Source organism: Rana temporaria, chromosome 13 (assembly GCF_905171775.1).
Source record: "Rana temporaria chromosome 13, aRanTem1.1, whole genome shotgun sequence".
NCBI classification, from domain to species: domain Eukaryota; kingdom Metazoa; phylum Chordata; class Amphibia; order Anura; family Ranidae; genus Rana; species Rana temporaria.
In genome coordinates this window covers 114,849,589-114,867,474 of record NC_053501.1, presented here as the reverse complement: position 1 = coordinate 114,867,474, position 17,886 = coordinate 114,849,589, and the positions used below count along the sequence as shown (strand labels likewise).

General features: G+C 46.7%; 1 protein-coding gene and 1 long non-coding RNA gene across 3 annotated transcripts in view; both read left to right on the top strand.

The window, feature by feature from the left end:
• The window catches only part of PAQR6 (progestin and adipoQ receptor family member 6), a 21,071-nt gene extending 14,301 nt beyond the window's left edge, over nucleotides 1–6,770 (top strand). The window contains exons 4-8 of one of the 2 annotated variants that reach the window (XM_040332226.1): nucleotides 1,619–1,707; nucleotides 1,861–1,987; nucleotides 4,316–4,412; nucleotides 4,787–4,931; nucleotides 5,048–6,770. In XM_040332226.1, the coding sequence (XP_040188160.1) occupies nucleotides 1,619–1,707; nucleotides 1,861–1,987; nucleotides 4,316–4,412; nucleotides 4,787–4,931; nucleotides 5,048–5,319 (730 nt within the window). In that variant the 3' untranslated portion in view covers nucleotides 5,320–6,770. Of the gene's footprint in view, nucleotides 1–1,501; nucleotides 1,708–1,860; nucleotides 1,988–4,315; nucleotides 4,413–4,786; nucleotides 4,932–5,047 lie in introns of both variants that reach the window. The other variant, XM_040332225.1, reaches the window with a different exon arrangement.
• Nucleotides 6,771–7,726: 956 nt separating this feature from the next.
• LOC120921069 lies at nucleotides 7,727–13,307 on the top strand. The gene is made up of 2 exons (XR_005744827.1): nucleotides 7,727–11,147; nucleotides 11,451–13,307. It is a non-coding gene; the product is annotated as an uncharacterized LOC120921069 (long non-coding RNA).
• Nucleotides 13,308–17,886: the final 4,579 nt, after the last annotated feature.

The following is a 17,886-nucleotide window of genomic DNA, read 5'->3' as shown; positions in this document are numbered from 1 at the left end:
TGTTATGTCTGCAGTCTCTGACCATCTCCTGTATTATGTCTACAGACTATGACCATCTCCTGTAGTATGTCTGCAGTCTCTGACCATCTCCTGTAGTATGTCTGCAGTCTCTGACCATCTCCTGTAGTATGTCTGGAGTCTCTGACCATCTCCTGTATTTTGTCTGCAGTCTCTGACCATCTCCTGTACTATGTCTGCAGTCTCTGACCATCTCCTGTAGTATGTCTGGAGTCTCTGACCATCTCCTGTATTATGTCTGCAGTCTCTGACCATCTCCTGTAGTATGTCTGCAGTCTCTGACCATCTCCTGTATTTTGTCTGCAGTCCTTGACCATCTCCTGTTGTATGTCTCCAGTCTCTGACCATCTCCTGTAGTATGTCAGCAGTCTCTGACCATCTCTTGTACTATGTCTACAGTCTCTGACCATCTCCTGTGGTTTGTCTGCAGTCTCTGACCATCTCCTGTAGTGTGTCTGCAGTCACTGACCATCTCCTGCAGTGTTTCCACAGTCTCTGACCATCTCCTGTAGTGTGTCTGCAGTCTCTGACTATCTCCTGTATTATGTCTGCAGTCTCTGACCATCTCCTGTAGTGTGTCTGCAGTCTCTGACCGTCTCCTGTAGTGTGTCTGCAGTCTCTGACCATCTCTTGTACTATGTCTGCAGTCTCTGACCATCTCCTGTATTATGTCTGCAGTCTCTGACCGTCTCCTGTAGTGTGTCTGCAGTCTCTGACCATCTCCTGTACTATGTCTGCAGTCTCTGACTATCTCCTGTATTATGTCTGCAGTCTCTGACCATCTCCTGTATTATGTCTGCAGTCTCTGACCATCTCCTGTATTATGTCTGCAGTCTCTGACCGTGTCCTGTAGTGTGTCCGCAGTCTCTGACCTTCTCCTGTACTATGTCTGCAGTCTCTGACCGTGTCCTGTAGTGTGTCTGCAGTCTCTGACCATCTCCTGTAGTATGTCTGCAGTCTCTGACCATCTCCTGTACTATGTCTGCAGTCTCTGACTATCTCCTGTATTATGTCTGCAGTCTCTGACTATCTCCTGTAGTATGTCTGCAGTCTCTGACCATCTCCTGTAGTGTGTCCACAGTCTCTGACCATCTTCTGTAGTATGTCTGCAGTCTCTGACCATCTCCTGTAGTATGTCTGCAGTCTCTGACCATCTCCTGTAGTATGTCTGCAGTCTCTGACCATCTCCTGTAGTGTGTCTGCAGTCTCTGACCATCTCCTGTAGTGTGTCTGCAGTCTCTGACCATCTCCTGTACTATGTCTGCAGTCTCTCACCATCTCCTGTAGTGTGTCTGCAGTCTCTGATCATCTCCTGTACTATGTCTGCAGTCTCTGACCATCTCCTGTAGTGTGTCTGCAGTCTCTGACCATCTCTTGTAGTATGTCTGCAGTCTCTGAGCATCTCCTGTAGTGTGTCTGCAGTCTCTGACCATCTCTAGGTAATGATGGATTAGTAAGTGTTGTCCCCATTGTGTGTGTCCAGGTATTTCCTGTGGAGGTTCCTCCTGCTCTCATACACACTGGACTTTCTCGGGGACCCGTACAATTGGCCCCTCCTGGTTTACATGATGCTGATCTGCCTTTACCCCTTCACCTCCAGCTTCGCCCACACCTTCAGTAGTATGTCCGCCCATGCCCGCCACATCTGCTACTTCCTGGACTACGGAGCCCTCAGTCTCTACAGCCTGGGTAGGTACCGGACTGGTCCTTGTTCATTTCTCAGGTAAGTAGTCATTCTTGGTACCTTTTTCTTTTATAGTCGTTTTATTCCATCTAATGGATATTTTCATACTCATGGACAATCGTCTTGTTCCCCGTCACTAATATGCTCTATCCCCATAGGCTGTGCCTTTACCTATGGGGCCTACGTCATGCCTGATCGCTGGGTGAACAGCGTCCTGCACCGATATTATGTCCCCATCGCGGCCTTCAATACCTTTATCTGCACCGGCCTCTCCTGCTACTCCCGGTACGTACTTCCACTGACCACGCTTGGACAGCATTGCCATCATTCTACCTGTGTGGTCAGATTTTAGGGTAACCCCCAAAAACAAGTTCCACCACTTCTTCTTCTTCTGACACAGTGGCCTCTTTAATGGGTACTGGACCTCAGTGACAGGACAGGTTCTTCCAGCGCCCCAGAAGAGGATACAGAACTGAGCCCCCCCCCCTCCAATACATGATATGGAATCTTGTGCCTATTCTCTGCCCCCTTGCTCCAACTGCTTATGGTTGACATGGAGAGTCCCCTACTACAGCCCCTGGTGGTTAGCCACTGATCTGAGGCTTGCATGCGGTGAGGAAGGTGCCCTCCCCCCACTACAGCCCCTGGTGGTTAGCCACTGATCTGAGGCTTGCATGCGGTGAGGAAGGTACCCTCCCCCTACTACAGCCCCTGGTGGCTAGCCACTGATCTGAGGCTGGCATGTGGTAAGGAAGGTGCCCTCCCCTACTACAGCCCTTGTTTGCTAGCCACTGATCTGGAGCTTGCATGTGGTGAGGGGGTGCCCTCCCTTACTGCAGCCCTTATTTGCCAGCCACTGATCTGGAGCTTGCATGCGGTACGGTGGTGCCCACCCCTACTGCAACAATTGTTTGCTAGCCACTGATCTGAAGCTTGCATGAGGTGAGGGGGTGCCCTCCCCTATTACAGCCCCTGGTGGCAAGCCACTGATCTGAAGCTTGTATGCGGTGAGGGGGCGCCCTCCCCTACTACAGCCCTTATTTGCCAGCCACTGATCTGGAGCTTGCATGCAGAGAGGGGGTGCTCTCCCCTACTGCAGCCCTTATTTGCCAGCCACTGATCTGAAGCTTGCATGCGGTGAGGGGGCACCTTCCCTACTGCAGCCCTTATTTGCCAGCCACTGATCTGAAGTTTGCATGCGGTGAGGGGGTGCCCTCCCCTATTACAGCCCCTGGTGGCTAGCCACTGATCTGGAGCTTGCATGCTGTGAGGGGGCGCCCTCCCCTACTACAGCCCTTATTTGCCAGCCACGGATCTGGAGCTTGCATGCAGAGAAGGGGTGCTCTCCCCTACTGCAGCCCTTATTTGCCAGCCACTGATCTGAAGCTTGCATGCGGTGAGGGGGCACCTTCCCTACTGCAGCCCTTATTTTCCAGCCACTGATCTGAAGCTTGCATGCGGTGAGGGGGTGCCCTCCTCTATTACAGCCCCTGGTGGCTAGCCACTGATCTGAAGCTTGCATGCTGTGAGGGGGCGCCCTCCCCTACTACAGCCCTCATTTGCCAGCCACTGATCTGGGGCTTACATGCAGTGAGAGGGCGCCTTCCCTACTGCAGCCCTTATTTGCCAGACACTGATCTGGAGCTTGCATGCAATGAGGGGGCGCCCTCCCCTACTGCAGCCCCTGGTTGCTAACCTCTGATCTGAAGCTTGCATGTGGTGAGGGAGTGCCTTCCTTACTGCAGCCCTTTTTTGCTAGCCACTGATCTGGAGCTTGCATGCAGTGAGAAGGTGCCCTCCCCTACTACAGCCCCTGGTGGCTAGCCACTGATCTGAGGCTTGCATGCGGTGAGGGGGCGCCCTCCCCTACTGCAGCCCTTATTTGCCAGCCACCGATCTGAAGCTTGCATGCAGTGAGGGGGCGCCTTCCCTACTGTGGCCCTTGATTGCTAGCCACTGATCCGGAGGTTGCATGCGGTGAGGGGGTGCCCTCCATTACTTACAGCCCCTGGTGGCTAGCCACTGATCTGAAGCTTGCTTGTGGTGAGGGGGCGCCTTCCCTACTGTGGCCCTTGATTGCTAGCCACTGATCCGGAGGTTGCATGCGGTGAGGGGGTGCCCTCCATTACTTACAGCCCCTGGTGGCTAGCCACTGATCTGAAGCTTGCATGCGGTGAGGGGGCGCCTTCCCCTACTGCAACAATTGTTTGCTTACCACTGACCTGTTTTTTGCATGCTCTCTCGGTGCTTGCATGGGTTTCCTCCAGGTACTCTGGTTGCCCCCCCACATTCCAAAGACAAGCCGGCAGGTGATTGGCCTTAGTATGGGTGTACAATGTGTTATCCAACTCTGTGTGCCAGTCCAGAGTTGAGGAAAGACCTAGTGACCTTCCTCGAAAAAATGTGCCAAATTTTTATGGAAATGGCTCTTAAACATATTAGGCAAGTTGCCCAAAATGGGTGGCTCATAGAATGCTGATTGCACTAACTGATCTAGAGCTAGCCACAAGAGGTCTCCCATAATTGAGTGTTGATTTGTACATGAAACAAATGTTGGATGAAGGCCATTCAGAGAACTAAGACCTTATTATGCTATGTCTCATTCGTCAATAGATTCCTGGAAGTAGACCGGCCAGCGTTAAGTAAAGTTCTGCGCACAGTGGCCTTTGTGCACCCCTTCGTCTTCGACAACATCCCTCTGTTCTACCGGGTGAGTCGTCTATTTTTTTAAGTAAAAGCATTTGGTGGAGTTGCTTGGGTTGAGTGATGTCACCAAAGCTGGGTTTTGCCTTTCCTTTGTGTTGCGTCTTGAGAAGACCAGGAACTGGTGGCTTCTCGGAAGTAGTCACCTTTGAGAAGAGCTTATCTGTCTGTTCTGAACCAGTGACACCAGTGAGTGGCCATTTTGTTCTCCATCATTGAGACAGATTTTTGATAGGTTGCCGAAGCCCATGAAGTCTTTCACCATATGGCTAGTAGTAGTTAGTCACATTCAGCTAGACTTGAGTTGGACTTTTTAACTATAGGTTGTTCCTACAGCTTGAACGTTTCTTGATGATATGTCCGTCTCTCCACATCCTACAGCTCCTTTTCTGCTACGGAGAGGGTTGCAACTGGAATGAAGCCATCCCCTATCATCTTTATCACCTCTTCTTTGCTTTCTGGACCGGTTTCCTCTTTGCTTCTCATCTCCCCGAACGTCTGGCCCCTGGTCGCTTTGACTATTTTGGTAAGATTCCCTCACAATAGAAGAGTTTTATGAGGTAGCCTAATTCATTAGGAAAATGGTTTGTTGGAATAATAATTTTCATTTGTTGCCTAAATTAAAAATACACTCCCTTGCAGGTCACAGTCACCAGCTCTTCCACATCTGTGCCGTCATGGGGACCCATTTCCAGATGGAAGCCGTGCTGACCGACCAATTGTCTCGCAAGGCTTGGCTCAGCTCATACTACGAGACGGACTCGCTGGCCATTACTTTAGGAGTCGCAGCCACTTCGGTGATAGGAAACGTCATGCTCATCTGTTTCTTCACAGCGACTTTGCTTTGGTCGCCTCAAGGCAACTCCATGGTCCAAAATAACATCCCAGGAGAGGCTAAAGCCAAGGAGCATTGACCATACTACTACTACTACCCCTCCTAAGAACATTGGAGACGTTCTCTTGTCTGCACGGCCAGTCCTCATCTCAGCATTACCAGCCATAGGGGTCCCCCCACCTTCTCAGCCTCAGGGGCCAAACTTCTTCCAAGATCATTTCTTTTCGACATGATCCATATATTTCATTTTCTCAAAAAAGGAAAAAAAAAAAGAAAAAGAGCAGTGCCATGTATAACTTCCACCAATTTTGTACTCTTTCGCCTTAGCTAAATTCAATCCTCAAATTTAATTTGAGAGATTGATTTTGAACCCAACTCAATGGAAGAATGCAGTCATATCCAATCCCAACTCAATAGAAGACTGCAGTCCTATCCAAACCCAACTCAATAAAAGACTGCAGTCCTATCCAAACCCAACTCAATAGAAGACTGCAGTCCTATCCAAACCCAACTCAATAAAAGAATGCAGTCCTATCCAAACCCAACTCAATAGAAGACTGCAGTCCTATCCAAACCCAACTCAATAAAAGAATGCAGTCATATCCAAACCCAACTCAATAGAAGAATGCAGTCCTATCCAAACCCAACTCAATAAAAGACTGCAGTCCTATCCAAACCCAACTCAATAAAATAATTCAGTCCTATCCAAACCCAACTCAATAGAAGAATGCAGTCATCCCCAAACCCAACTCAATAGAAGAATACAGTCATACCCAAACCCAACTCAATAGAAGAATGCAGTCATACCCAAACCCAACTCAATAGAAGAATGCAGTCGTATCCAAACCCAACTCAATAGAAGACTGCAGTCATACCCAAACCCAACTCAATAAAATAATTCAGTCATATCCAAACCCAACTCAATAGAAGACTGCAGTCATATCCAAACCCAACTCAATAGAAGAAAGCAGTCATACACAAACCCAACTCAATTGAAGACTGCAGTCTTATCCAAACCCAACTCAATAGAAGAATACAGTCTTATCCAAATTCAACTCAATAGAAGAATGCAGTCATATCCAATCCCAACTCAATAGAAGACTCCAGTCATATCCAAACCCAACTCAATAAAAGAATTCATTCATACCCAAACCCAACTCAATAGAAGAATGCAGTCTTATCTAAACCCAACTCAATAGAAGAATAAAGTCTTATCCAAACCCAACTCAATAGAAAAATGCAGTCATATCCGAACCCAACCCACAGAAGACTGCAGTCATATCCAAACCCAACTCAATAGAAGAATACAGTCATTCCCAAACCCAACTCAATAGAAGAATACCGTCATATCCAAACCCAACTCAATAGAAGACTGCAGTCATATCCAAACCCAACTCAATAGAAGACTGCAGTCTTATCCAAACCCAACTCAATAGAAGAATGCAGTCTTATCTAAACCCAACTCAATAGAAGAATAAAGTCTTATCCAAACCCAACTCAATAGAAAAATGCAGTCATATCCAAACCCAACTAAATAGAGGAATAGTCATACCCAAACCCAATTCAATAGAAGAATGCAGTCCTATCCAAACCCAACTCAATAGAAGAATACAGTCATATCCAAACCCAACTCAAATAAATAATTGAAAAGAAAATTCGTTCGAAATTCGACTGTGTATGGCTTGCTAAAAATGCAGTCATACCCAAACCCAACTCAATGGAAGAATTATGGCGGCCATACACAGTTTGAATTTTGAAAGAATTTTCTTTCGAAAATCATATCTAAGAAATTTTGTACGTATTTCGCACCGTTAATGGGCTGCAGCAACAGCCGATTTTCGTGTGGCAATCAAATTTGAGGAATCGGACATGTAATAGAAAATGTTCTAAATTTTATAGCCACTTCCAGGCCGAGCCTTTTCTGGCACTTTTTGTTTGCAGTATTTTTTGCTAGAAAATTACTTAGAATCCCCTAATATTATATATATTTTTTTAAAGCAGTGGCCCTACAAAAATAAATCGGTAGTCTTTTTTCAAAAGCAAATTTTTTATTAAATATTTTTTATTTTTTTATTAAAATTGAATATTAAACCCCCCCAAAAAAATAAAAAAATACATGACCCATTTTTTTGTAAAATATAAAAGATGATGCTAAGCCGAGTAAATAGATACCAAACATGTCGCGGTTCAAAATTACGCACGCCTGTGACAAATTACGTAAATTTTACTACACTCACACACTTTACAGGTCACCACATTACAGAGGAGGTCCAGTGCTAAAAATACTGCCCATGATTGACGTTTCGCGGTGATACCTCACATGTGTGGGACGATCAATGTTTGTGTGCATGCAGGACCGCTGCGTGCGTTCACTTTGAATTGTATTTATTATTATTTATTTATTTAATTTTTACACTGTTTCTTAAATTTTTCTTTTTTTTCTTACTTTTATTGCTGTCACAAGGAATGTAAACATCCTTGTGACTGTAATAGGTAAGTGACAGGTACTCTTTATGGAGAGGTCTGAGGTCTATAAGACCCCAAATCTCTCCTCTGCGCTTAAAAGCATTCAATCACGCCAAGATCTGTGTTTTTAAAGGCTTTTGATTTTTTGAAAATGGCGCAGTTGACAACCAAGTAAATCGGAAGTGATGTCAGGTCATCGCTTCCGGGCTTACCATAGCCAAGATCCAATCAAAGCTGATCCAGGCTTTGTTCAGCTCTCCCCATCAGCCGGCGGATGTGCCGGCTGGTCGCTTGGGTCTCCTGGTGGGACGGGAGAGCGGAAGAAAGCAACGGAAAGTGTAGGAGAAGGGGGGACAACACCTCCTGTTGCTTGTAAAAGCAATCCAGTGGCTACTTAGCCGCTAGGATTGCTTTTTTCAAGAGAGTCGACCGTCGACTAAAAAAACAGTACTGGGGTGATGCCTGCAGCTGCATATAATTCCAGTGTAACCCCCGAACTCCACCGACGTACCTCGGCAAGTGGATAATATTCATATTTGGACATGCCACCGTTGTCCTCTCCAAATGACTTTGTTGACTCATTTGAGGAGGACAAGAGACACCTGACAAACGTGAGGAGAAGATGCGAGTAGGACAAAGGAGGTATGTCCTAAAATGCCCACTTTGTTTGAGTTTGGCGTCTGTGTAGAGCAGGATTTACGGTGTGTTCGGCTCCTCTCAGCTCCTCTAGGCTCCTCTCGCGTGGCTGCGGGCGGAGCCGAGCGTGGCCGAGTGCGCAGTACACTCGGCACGGTCTTTGTCGGTGGCGCTCAGAGACAGTGGGGATCGGCGTATAATGCGCACCCACGATTTCCCCCTGATTTTAAGGGGAAAAAAGTGCGCGTTATACGCCGATAAATATGGTAATTGTCTTGTTATATTCTTGGCGCAGCAATTCCTTTCTACTTTGTTAGTTCGGTGATAGGAACAAAGTATAGGATTTTGGGCATGAGTAGATGTTGGTGGAATGCATTACTCACTGGCCCCTTGAACCACTTGGGTAGGGTAATAAGAAAAAAAAAAGAGTCAATGAGGTCCTGCTGGATGTAGAACCTCAGAATCAAATCTCCCTTCCAGAGATCCTGAGGGATCTAAGGAGTCGGGTTCCACTTTGTAACGTCTTCTAAAACCGAAAGAACTGATTTTTTTTAGCTTGGTCTGTCTTTTAACGTTGTTTTGACATGCCGGGAGGGGATTTTAGCAGCTGTTTGGACGGCCAGTGAATGTCCAGTACCACCCCGGGCCTCAAAAGAGGAAAATATTTGTCAGTAAATCCGCAGTGGGGAGGAGGAGGAGAGCTGAGCTAGTGTAGGGTCACGGAATGTTCAGAAGAGGATATGGAAAATGGATTGTGTGGGATTGCGGTTGGCCGGTCTGGGCTGGCCTACATTTAACCCTTTGATGGTGTGGTGTATGGCAAGCTCGTAGTCGCGTGGAGCGTTAGACCGGATGTTTTTTTGGATAAGTAGGTTTGTCTATTTGTACGTGAGATGTAGAAGAAAATTAGAAGGATCTTTGTTTTGGTGGAATATATGGAAAGGGATTTTCTGTTGTTGGATTTATTTCCTGTATATCTACAAACTTGAAAAAAAATAAGGTAAATTGATAGTCTATTACTTGTGTGCGCACCTTATCATCTGATGTAACCTACAGTTTACAGGTCAGAATGGTTTTGATGTTTTTGGTACAGGGTGATGCAGGACAATATTGAGGGTAACTGGTTCTGTGCCATAGAGTTAAATATTGATTGAGGCCCAGGGGGTAAATTAAATCAGACCTACAGTCAATGCCGAAGCCTATGTAGTTTGACCACACCTTCTGCCTTGTCACTGTATGCAGTAAAAGTTGTTATGGGCTCACCTGTACTGAAGAAATTATTCCTCTAAGATTTCTTTTGGGGGTATGTGGGTACCAAGACATTAGCCATGTGGTTTCTACCAAAGGGCTTGGTGTGTGGCCTTCAGGCAAAGCCAGCCAAACCAAGTGGTTTCCACCAAAAAGGCCTATTGTGTGGCCTTCAGGCTAAGCCAACCAAGCCATGGGTTTCCACCAAAAAGGCTTATTGTGTGGCCTTCAGGCTAAGCCAAGCCATGAGTTTCCACCAAAAGGGCATATTGTGTGGCCTTCAGGCTAAGCCAAGCCATGAGTTTCCACCAAAAGGGCATATTGTGTTGCCTTCAGGCAAAGCTAGCCAAGCCATGTAGTTTTCACCAAAAGGGCTTATTATGTGGCCTTCAGGTAAAGCCTGACAAGTCATATGGGTTTCAACAAAAGGGCTTATTGTGTAGCCTTCAGGCAAAGGCAGCGGAGCCATGTGGTTTCCACCACAAGGGCATATTGTGTTGCCTTCAGGCAAAGCTAGCCAAGCCATGTGGTTTCCACCAAAATGGCTTGGTGTGTGGCCTTCAGGCAAAGCCAGCCAAACCATGTGGTTTCCACCAAAAGGGCTTATTGTGTGTCCTTCAGGCAAAGCCTGACAAGTCATATGATTTTCACCAAAGAGCTTAGAGTGTGGGCTTCAGGCAAAGCAAGCCATACCATGTGGTTTCCATCAAAAGGGCTTGGTGTGTGGCCTTCAGGCAAAGCCAGCCAAGCCAAGTGGTTTCCACCAAAATGGCTTATTGTGTGGCCTTCAGGTAAAGCCTGACAAGTCATATGGTTTTCACCAAAAGGGCTTATTGTGTAGCCTTCAGGCAAAGCCAGCCAAGCCATGTGGTTTCCACCACAAGGGCTTATTGAGTGCCCTTCAGGCAAAGTCTGACAAGTCATATGGTTTTCACCAAAAGGGCTTAGAGTGTGGCCTTCAGACAAAGCAAGTCAAGCCATGTGATTTCCACCAAAATGGCTTGGTGTGTGGCCTTCATGCAAATTAAGCCAAGCCATATGGTTTCCACTAAAGGGGTTTGTCGTGTGGCCTCCAGGCAAAGACAGCAAATCAGTGGCAGTCATGTCACCAGTAGAATCTGTTGTTCTGTAGGAGTTGTTATTCCAAGCTCGAGCTTGCTCTGGAAGTAGATTGGCGCTGGCTGGGGAATTAACCACATAGTTCCTGCTAAAAGGGCTTGTCGTGTGGCCTTCAGGCAAAGCCAGCAAAACCATGTGGTTTCTACTAAAAGGGCTTATTGTGTGGCCTTCAGGTAAAGTCAGCTAAGCCATGTGGTTTCCCCCAAAATGGCTTGGTGTGTGGCCTTCATGCAAAGCCAGACAAGCCATATGGTTTCCACTAAAATGGCTTGTCGTGTGGCCTTCAGGCAAAGCCAGCCAAACCATGTGGTTTCCACTAAAAGGGCTTATTGTGTTGCCTTCAGGCAAAGCTAGCCAATCACCAGAAGGTTAAGTCACCAGTAGAATCTGTTCTTCTGTAGAAGTTGCTAATCCAGGCAAAGCCAGCCAAGCCATGAGGTTTCCACTAAAAGGGCTTCTGGAGCTTTCAAGTAGATGGGCGCTGGCTGGGGAATTAACCACATAGTTCCTGCTAAAAGGGCTTGTTGTGTGGCCTTCAGGCAAAGCCAGCCAGGCCATGAGGTTTCCACCAAAAGGGCTTCTGGAGCTTCCAAGTAGATGGGCGCTGGCTGGGGAATTAACCACATAGTTCCTGCTAAAAGGGCTTGTTGTGTGGCCTTCAGGCAAAGCCAGCCAAGCCATGAGGTTTACACTAAAAGGGCTCATTGTGTGGCCTTCAGGTAAAGCCAGCCAAGCTATGAGGTTTCCACCAAAAGGGATTATTGTGTGGCCTTCAGGTAAAGCCATCCAAGCCATGAGGTTGCCACCAAAAGGTCTTTTTGTGTGGCCTTCAGGTAAAGCCAGCCAAGCCATGAGGTTGCCACCAAAAGGGATTATTGTGTGGCCTTCAGGTAAAGCCAGCCAAGCCATGAGGTTGCCACCAAAAGGGATTATTGTGTGGCCTTCAGGTAAAGCCAGCCAAGCCATGAGGTTGCCACCAAAAGGGTTTTATTGTGAGGCCTTCAGGCAAAGCTAGCCAATCAGCAGAGGTTGGGTCACCAGTAGAATCTGTTTTTCTGTAGAAGTTGCTAATCCAAGCTCGAGCTTGCTCTGGAAGTAGATGGGCGCTGGCTGGGGATGGGGAATTAGCCACATAGTTCCTGCTAAAAGGGCTTGAGCCGTGGCTTTTAGGCAAAGCCATTTGATCAGTGGTGGTCATGTGGCCAATGTCTCCAATGTCCAGCCCATAAGTCATGTCTTTGCTATAGCTGTTTGAGGTTTGATGTTCAAACCCAACCAGCAGCCCTGCCTTCCCCTTCTTTGGAAATCATCTACATTACCGAGAACTGCAACATCAAAATGGGTAAACATCTAACACATGGTTTTACTATATCTATGGCAACAGGACGGCAGGAAGAGGAAGCAAACCAGGCTCACATATTTCCCCATCGTACTTGTGCTAAAATGCAATCACTCGATCGTTCTCATTTTGTTCCAAGTGCTGAAAAATATTACGGAAGAAGAAGGTCTTGTGGCCGAACACTGAGCAAAAAGAGGACCTGTTTTGTGTCTTTGATTTCGAAATTTGTTTCCATGGTCAAATATCTCTAACTCTCTCTTTCGCAATAGGTATTGCTTTGTTTTTTTTGTTTTTTTGTGGTTTTAAGTAACCCGAAAGAGGAAAAGTCCTTTAAAAAAAATGTTGCAATCTGCTTGGCACAAAAAGCAAGCCTATAAAATCAGAACTGATGTTTTGCAAGAACCTAGTGTGGGTGGATAGACAGATGGGGGGTGACTCAGTCCATGCAATAATAAAATAGCAATAACGCCTAACAAGAACCAGCTACCCAATCTGTCTTATTTATAACACCCAAACCAGCCTTTTCAGAACTATAACTCCCACCATGAGCCTTGTAGTTCCATGTGCTTGGGGTTTGTTGCATCTGGCGCCATCTTGTGGCCAAAACTAGGAACTGCACTTACTTACTGCACGCTACCAGTTACATTTGTCGCCATCTTGTGGTCAAAATGTATAACGACTGCGATCAGTGGTCTGTTGGTGCCATCTTGTGGTAAAAATAAGGTACTGTCATTTCTTGCTTCCCAACATTGGCGCGTACTGGACTATATAGCAATAAAAAAAAAATATGACTGCACACTTCCATTGCTCCATAAGCATAAGACATTATTATATTACTACGATGATGACGCTAACTGCTGCGGAACATCACGTGGTTGTACACGGCACTGCTCTGTCCTGAAAATCCTCAGTTTTCCTACATAGTTTAAAAAAATGCTGCTCTTATATTATTATCAACGAGATAAAAAAAATACCTAACCCCGTTATCTGCAGGTAATAATAGATATTTCTGTGCGAATAGAAGATATTATAAGCTAAATGCCTCTTTTTTTTTTAGAACCTGTTTTTATTCTCGATCGTCCATATCGCGATTATGTGCCTTCACCATACTGAGCTTCGTTGAATGTATTATTTTTGTTTTTTAAGTACTAACTGCAAAAAAAGAGATTTTATTTTTTTCCGTCAGCCATGATGTAATTTTTATATTAACTGTACTAACAGTTTGATTTTTTTTTTTAATGTAAGCTGTTTTTGTATGATTTTATGTTTTTATAATGTTTTAGTGTGGGGGGGGTGGGCTGTTTCAAAAGTCATTTTTATGGGGTACATTCCACTGATTGTCCTTTTTTATAACCTCTCTCTTTTTTTTATCATAACATGAATGAATTTCTGCATAACCTGTATTGGGATTATATACTGTGGGCTAGATTCAGATAGCCCGGCGTAAATTTCTACGGGCGTAACGTATCTCACTTAGGGCGCAAGTTCCGTATTCATAAAGAACTTGCGCCCTAAGTTACGGCGGCGTTAAGTATCTGTGTCGGCGTAAGCCCACCTAATTCAAATGTGGATGATGTGGGCGTGTTTTATGTATATTAACTGGGACCCCGCGTATTTGACGTTTTTTACGAACGAAATTCCGATCGTGTGTACAAGGCATTATGGTAACCTCTTTCTTTTTTGGACTTTTCTTAGTCAGTGTTTCAATTGATTTGAGTTATATGTCAAGGACAACAATTGGAGACTGTAAGGCCCCATACACACGAGAGGATTTATCCGCGAATACGGACCGTTTCCGCGGATAAATCCTCTCGAGGATTTCAGCGGATTTCCATGCGATGGAGTGTACTCACCATCGCATTGAAATCCGCGCCGAAATCCTCTGGCGATGACTTGTCGCGCCGTCGCCGCGATGACGTGCGCGACGCTGTCATATAAGGAATTCCACGCATGCGTCGAATCATTACGACGCATGCGGGGGATCCCTTTGGACGGATGGATCCGGTGAGTCTATACAGACCAGCGGATCCATCCGTTGGGATGGATTCCAGCAGATAGATTTGTTTAGCATGTCAGCAAATATTTGATCTGCTGGAATCCATCCCAGGGGAGAAATATCCGCGGAAACATATTCGTTGGAGTGTACACACCATAGGATCTATCCGCTGAAACCCATTCGCTGGGATTTTTCAGCGGATGGATTCTATCGTGTGTATGGGGCCTTAGGGCCAGATTAATAAAGACTTACGACGAATCCGCGCAGTCGCAACTTTAAGCGTATGCTCAAACTGAGATGTTGCTAAGATACGCACGGCGTAAGTCTCCTACGGCGTCGTATCTTAACTGCATATTTAGGCTGGCCGCTAGGGGCGTGTACGCTGATTTACGCCTAGAATATGTAAATCAGCTAGATACGCCTATTCACGAACGTACGCCCGGCCGTCGCAGTAAAGATACGCCGTTTACGTAAGGGGTTTTCAGGCATAAAGATAAACCACCAAAAAGATGGCGCAGCCAACGTTAAGTATGGACGTCGGAAACCGCGTCAAATTTGAAAAATGTTACGTCGTTTGCGTAACTCGTCCGTGAATGGGGCTGGCCGTAATTTACGTTCACGTCGAAAGCATTGACGCTTTGCCGACGCCATTTGGAGCATGCGCACTGGGATACGTCCACGGGCGGCGCATGCGCCGTTCGTTAGAAACGTCAACTACGTGGGGTCACTAGTATTTTACATAGAACACGCCCCCAACCAGCCTATTTTGAATTAGGCGGGCTTACGCCGGCCCAGTTACACTGCGCCGCCGTAAGTTACAGCGCAAGTTCTTTGTGAATACAGGACCTGCTGCTCTAACTTACGGCGGCGTAGTGTATCTGAGATACGCTCTACCTGAATCTAGCCCTTAGTATTTGAATATATACCACATAGGTGCCACTTTCCCAGAATTCCTATGGGCACCCCAAACTAGTGTTGAGCGGAATACGCCATATTCGATTTCGCGATATATCACGAATATATAGACGAATATTCGTGAAATATTCGCTAAAATCGAATATTCGTGATATTTTATCAAAAAAAAATTTTTGCGAAATTTCGCTAATGCGAATGTGAAATTGATTGCGAAATTTTTACAACGGTGGTAGGAGAACTCTGATTGGCTCTGATGCAAAAGAAGGGCGGAGAAAGTATTCGCGAATATTCGGAAATCGAATATTCGCGATTGCGAATATTCGGCAACATAAAAGGATCGCCTCAGCTTAGCTACTCGGCCCAGGGTCTCTAATCATACCAGCAATGCTTTTAGACGTCGATAGGATGTGATCTGTTTTAAAAATAAATTTGAAAAAATATGAATATTCGGAATAGCGAATTTTGGCCGCGAAATTCGAGTTATTCGCGAATATTCGAATATGCCATATTCGTAACGAATATTCGCAATGCGAATATTCGTGAGCAACACTACCCCAAACTCGACAATACAAAGTAGTGCCCAGAAGTCCAGAGTAGAACTATGAAGCCTCGTACACACGATAGGTTAACCAGAGGAAGGACCGTTGTCATTGGTTAACCGATGAAGCGGACTGATGGTCCGTCACGCGTACACACCATAGGTTAAATAACCGACCGTGTCAGAACGCGGTGACGTAAAACACAACGATGTGCTGAAAAAAAACGAAGTTCAATGCTTCCAAGTATGCGTCGACTTGATTCTGAGCATGCGTGGATTTTTAACCGATGGTCGTGCCTACTAACGATCGGTTTTTGACCTATCGGTTAGGAATCCATCGGTTAATTTTAAAGCAAGTTGGCTTTTTTTTAACCTATGGATAAATAACCTATGGGGCCCACACACGATCGGTTTTGACCGATGGAAACGGTCCTTCAGACGATGGTTAACCTATCATGTGTACGAGGCCTGAATGTTCCTGCTGCTTTAAAAAACGTTGGTTGTCTGACTGTACATGGAGCACAGCCTTGATGAGACCACTATACCATGTCAAGATGCAAGCCAATCGGATTGGAACTGCTGTTACACGTTTGTTGTTCACTTGAGAGCCATTGGGTGCCGTAGTTTGGTAGAAACATGGGGCCATATTCTCAGAAGAGTTACGACGGAGTATCTCAGGAAACTCCATCGTATCTCTGTTTTTTGACCCGCGTATCTATGCGAGTGATTCCTAGAATCATTTTCGCATAGATACGCTGAAGATCCGACAGGTGTAAGTCACTTACACTGTCGGATCTTAAATCTAATTCGCCGCCGGCCGCTAGGTGGCGTTTACGTTCAGGTCTCATTTGTTTATGCAAATGAGCCTGATACGCTGATTCCCGAACGAAATCGCGTCGCGTAACCGTCGCTTACGTCGTTTGCGTAAGCGTAAGGTTACCCCTGCTATATGAGGGGTAACCTTACGCCAGTCCGACGTATGCCATGTTAAGTATGGCGTCGGGTCCGCGTCGTCTTTTACCGTCAGGTACGTCGTTTTCCTAAGTCGTTCTTGAATACGACTTTACGTCAATGACGCACACGTCGGCGTCATTGACGTTTTCCGTCGAGAACTGGAGCATGCGCACTGGGCTATTTTTAGCCTGGCGCATGCGCAGTTCGATCGGCACGGGGGCGCGCTTAATTTAAATATAAGCCGCCCCCTTTGAACTACGCGGGGATACGCCAGGCCTTTTACACTACGCCTCCGCAAACTACGGAGCAAGTGCTTGAGGAATACGGCACTTGCTCCAGTAAGTTGCGGCGGCGTAGTGTAAATAGCTTACGCGATGCCGCCGCAGATTCTTAGAGAATCTGGCCCATGGACCTTAAATTTCATGTTTTTTTTTTTAATGCCCCAATGTTATCTTGGGCTCCCCTTGTTCCTAAGGCCCCGGTCTGCTTCAATATGTTCAAAACACCTACAACAACTCTGCTCCTGCAGTGAAACCATCCAATGCTAGTAGACCTCCCAGCCCAAGCTCCATTAAAGCGGGGGTTCACCCAACAAAAAAATGTTTTAACATTACATTCAGGCGAGTAGTTAGAATCACAATCGGGTGTTTTTTTTTTTTTAAATCGTTGCCGTACATACCGTTTTATAGATATATGTTCACCGCGGCTTCCGGGTATGTAATCTGTGGGACTAGGCGTTCCTAATTGATTGACAGGCTTCCGACCGGCGCATACAGCGCGTCACGAGATGCTGAAAGTAGCCGAACGTCGGTGCGCAGGCACCTTATAGGGCCGACTCTCAGTCCGGCTTCTTTCGGCAACTCGTGACGCGCTGTATGCGATGGCATACCTCCCAACAAAAGTGGGGGGGGGTGAAGTTGTTGAGCGGGGGGGGGTCGAGGTTGTTGAGCGGGGGGGGGCACGAAGTGGATGCCTCTTACATTTGCACAGAATGTCTCCTCCCTCAGCAGTCATCGACGCGCCGCCTCCTACGGTTCCTCCTCCAGCAGTACTGCCCATTCAGCTACGCCCGCCGTTCAGCTCCGCCTGCCTCCTCCTATAGTACGGCTGCCGTTCAGCTCCGCCTGCCTCCTCCTATAGTACAGCTGCCATTCTGCTCCACCCGCCTCCTCCTATAGGCTGCCATTCAGCTCCACCCGCCTCCTCCAGCAGTACTGCCCATTCAGCTACGCCCGCCGTTCAGCTCCGCCTGCCTCCTCCAATAGTACGGCTGCCGTTCAGCTCCGCCTGCCTCCTCCTATAGTACAGCTGCCATTCAGCTCCGCCTGCCTCCTCCTATAGTACAGCTGCCATTCAGCTCCGCCTGCCTCCTCCTATAGTACAGCTGCCATTCAGCTCCGCCTGCCTCCTCCTATAGTACAGCTGCCATTCAGCT